The 3471-nt window shown below is 37.7% G+C and overlaps 1 protein-coding gene across 4 annotated transcripts in view; it reads left to right on the forward strand.

The window, feature by feature from the left end:
* The window catches only part of LOC106880525 (zinc finger protein 680), a 37996-nt gene that overhangs the window by 28332 nt on the left and 6193 nt on the right, over positions 1–3471 (forward strand). For all 4 annotated transcript variants that reach the window (XM_014930530.2, XM_052972459.1, XM_014930512.2 and 1 more), the window contains one exon: positions 2632–2776. In XM_014930530.2, coding sequence (XP_014786016.1) covers positions 2632–2776 — 145 coding nt within the window. The remainder of the gene's footprint in view (positions 1–2631; positions 2777–3471) is intronic.

Raw genomic sequence — 3471 nt, forward strand, 5'->3', positions numbered from 1 at the left:
ATATATATATAAATTTGTTGTTGAAAATGCACCTTCATTTGAAAAACTTGTCATTGTTTTAAAATGAATTTATTTACATATATACCAAACTAGTTTCAACAATATTTTTGTTTATCAATTATAAAAATTTAGAATTATGAATTAGGAAAGCATGTTTAAAAGTTTCAATATTGATAAGTTTAGATGTTCATAACAATCAATTTAAACTTGTCAACATTGAAACTTTTAAACCGGCTTTTCTAATTCACAATTCTAAATGTTTACCATTGATAAACAAAAAATATTGTTGAAACTAGTTTGGTAAATAAATTTATTTTATAACAATTACAAGGTTTTCAAATTTAAGTGCATTTTTAACAACAAATTTGCCTATATTTTTTCATGCGTGGAAATACACCTCTTCTTTTGTTATATATATATACTTAGTTACTTAAGCACTTTATTTCCTGTGAAGCATAGGCCATCGAAGGCTTCTCTCCACTTTTCTCAACTCTGGGCTGCTTCTCTCCTGTTGGAGCTCTGCTCTTCCTTGCAGCCTTGTTTCAGATTTTGTTCCGCTGTGTCATATGCTTCTCTGAAGGAAGGCTTTCCTATCCCGGGTCTTGTTAGTTTCGAATAGTTATCGATGTCTTTCTAAGTTTGCTTTTTTCTTTGTAGGAATATTGCCTCTAAGCAAACCCGTTTTTACATCTGGGAAGATGTAGCCCATATTATTTTGACCTTTATCTTTTGTACTGTTCAGCATAGGAGGTCCTGCCTGGAGCTTGCCCTTTGCTGGCATAGCTCTCAGGGTCTTTGAAGTACATAGACCACCACGTTGCAACAAGGACTGGACCTTATAGTATATATATATATATATATATATATATACGCACACACACATATATATATATATATATATATGTGTGTGTGCATGCATGTGCGTGTGTGTTACTGTAAATATTGTTCTCCTCCAGTATTTCTTTACTAGTCCCTTCAATTGTCATTTGAACATAAAATTCAGGATTTGCATCAGGATTTCAAAATCATCGTAATTTTCTCTTCTGGATAAGGTCATTTTAGTGTCGTCTTTCTAAAATGTTCATCAGACTTAAAAAATAAGCATACACGGAACACCAAAAATCTTTTCATTGTAAATATTTGTTCTACATCTCAACTGTTCAATACTTCCACCCTGTTTATGGGCAAAACATGGCTTTGTAGTTAAAAAGTTTATTTTTCAATTGCGTGGCATATGTTTCAGTCTCAATGCGCGGTATCCAATGCTTCGTAAACAAAACGTAAGTACTCTCTTGTGTCCTAGGATTCTTAGAGCCGGTTATTCGGTTTCCATGGCATCTAACTGACCGAGACAACAACAGTTCCCTAGAACGGGATTCCTGTCCGTTACGAGTTATTCATCGCTGAGTGGACCTGACCAGCGTGAAATGAAGTGTGTTACACCAGAACACAATGCAACGCCCGATCCTGGAATCGAAACCACGGTCTTGCGATCTTGAGTGCAACAGCTTTACTAGGCCGAATGCTTTCACAAATGAAGCATGACATATAGAAAACCGCGAAAGCTATCGGAAGGAGCATTGATGTTCCGGGATGGTAGACATATTCCGTCGCTCGGTTTAACGACACCACATAGTCCTTGGGCACCCTTCGGCAGAGTCCATTCTTTTGTTAGTATTCTGATATGTTTCCGAGTTTAGAACAATGGAACAATGCCACTGCTTTCTACTAGTCACGGAAAGCATGAAGGTTATAGCTTCTATCATTCGGTATCTGATTAAGTCAGAAAAAGAAGTAACTAAAACAACAACAACAACAACAACAACAGCAACAACCTAAAATCAAATCATCTGATCAACATCCAGGAAAAAAAGAAACTCCTCTACAAACAAAGCAAAGTAGCTTCCCTAGTGAGTGTCTACTCTTCAACAAACTGACAGACTGGCCCCTTTGCAGATCGTTCAGCCCAGTGGAAATTCCTTCAAATCTTAAATTACCGTCTTTAAAATATGAATAAATTGGATATTGTAGTCGAGAGATGCATAATAAGATAGGACGGTCAAGGCTTGATTGTTTTTAAAAGTAGATCTACTCAATCAGGCGCTTATTTTGAGGTTAAAAGATTAAACAACTACCACAACAACATGTACACAAAAATAATTCTTTTTAACTTTGGCTCAAGACCAGCAGTTTGAGAAGAGAGGGATTCGATTGTACTGACTCCAGTACTCAACAGGTACTTTATTTTACTGACCCCCGAAAGGATGAAAGGCAAAGTGGACTTTGGTAGAATTTGAACTCAGAACAAGAAGAAATGCTGCTAAGCATTTTGTCCAACGCACTAACGGTTCCACAAGTTCGCCGCTTTCCGGTGCATACATAGTAGGACAGGATAGTCAAAATTTGACTGTTTTCAAACGTAGATCTACTTGATAAAGTGCCAATATTGAGGCTTAACAACAGCCACAAAAAAATGCAACGGCAACACAACAGCAATAATAAAACCCCAAAAACTTGCCAGGGAGAAGAAGAGGATTCAGCACAGCTTTATAACATTTGAGCATTCACACATTGATTAAAAATTAAAAAAAAAAAAAATGTCGATTAACCGTCTTATCATTTCCATTTCAGTGAGTATTTTGCTGTGGATACCTTTAAGCTTTGGGTGTGTTGAAGAAGCCATGAAGAAATATCTCACTTGTCTTACTCGGACTAATATTACTCAAAATATCATGACATCCAACTTGACTGCAGAACACATCGAAGCTATGTGCAGGTAATCGAAATATAAACTCGCGAGCGCTACATCCAAAACTTTTCCTATGCAACCTTTTAAATCTTTTAATATCTTATCCTTCACATTGGCGGCGAGCTGGCGGAAACGTTAGCACGCCGAGCGAAATGCTTCGCGGTATTTCGTCTGTCTACTTTCTGAGGTCAAATTCCTCCGAGGTCGACTTTGCCTTTCATCCTTTTGGGGGTTGATAAATTAAGTACTAGTTGCGTATTGGGGGTCGATCTAATCGACTGGCCCCTCCCCCAAAATTTTAGGCCTTGTACCTAGAGTAGAAAAGAATATTTTACTTATTTCAGTCATTTACCTGCGGCCATGCTGTGTTATCACCTTGAAGGGATTTTTAGTCGAATAAATCGACACCAGGAATTATTTTTTTTTAAGCCAAGTATTTATTCTATAGGCCTCTTTTGCCGAACTGCTAAGTTACGGGGACGTAAACACAACACCAGTTGTCAAGCAGTGATGAGGGGATAAACACACACAAAAACACACGCATAGGCGCGCGCACACACACACACACACATTCCGAGGCTAAAGCCGAAGGCATTTGCCCAAAGTGCTATACAGTGGAACTGAACCCGGAACCAGGTGGTTGAGAAGCAAGCTTCTTACCGCACAGCCAAACCTGCGCCTAAGATTTCGAATAATCCTAAAGCAAAAAAAAAAAAAAAAAA

The sequence above is a fragment of the Octopus bimaculoides genome, chromosome 13 (genome assembly GCF_001194135.2).
Source record: "Octopus bimaculoides isolate UCB-OBI-ISO-001 chromosome 13, ASM119413v2, whole genome shotgun sequence".
NCBI lineage: Eukaryota > Metazoa > Mollusca > Cephalopoda > Octopoda > Octopodidae > Octopus > Octopus bimaculoides.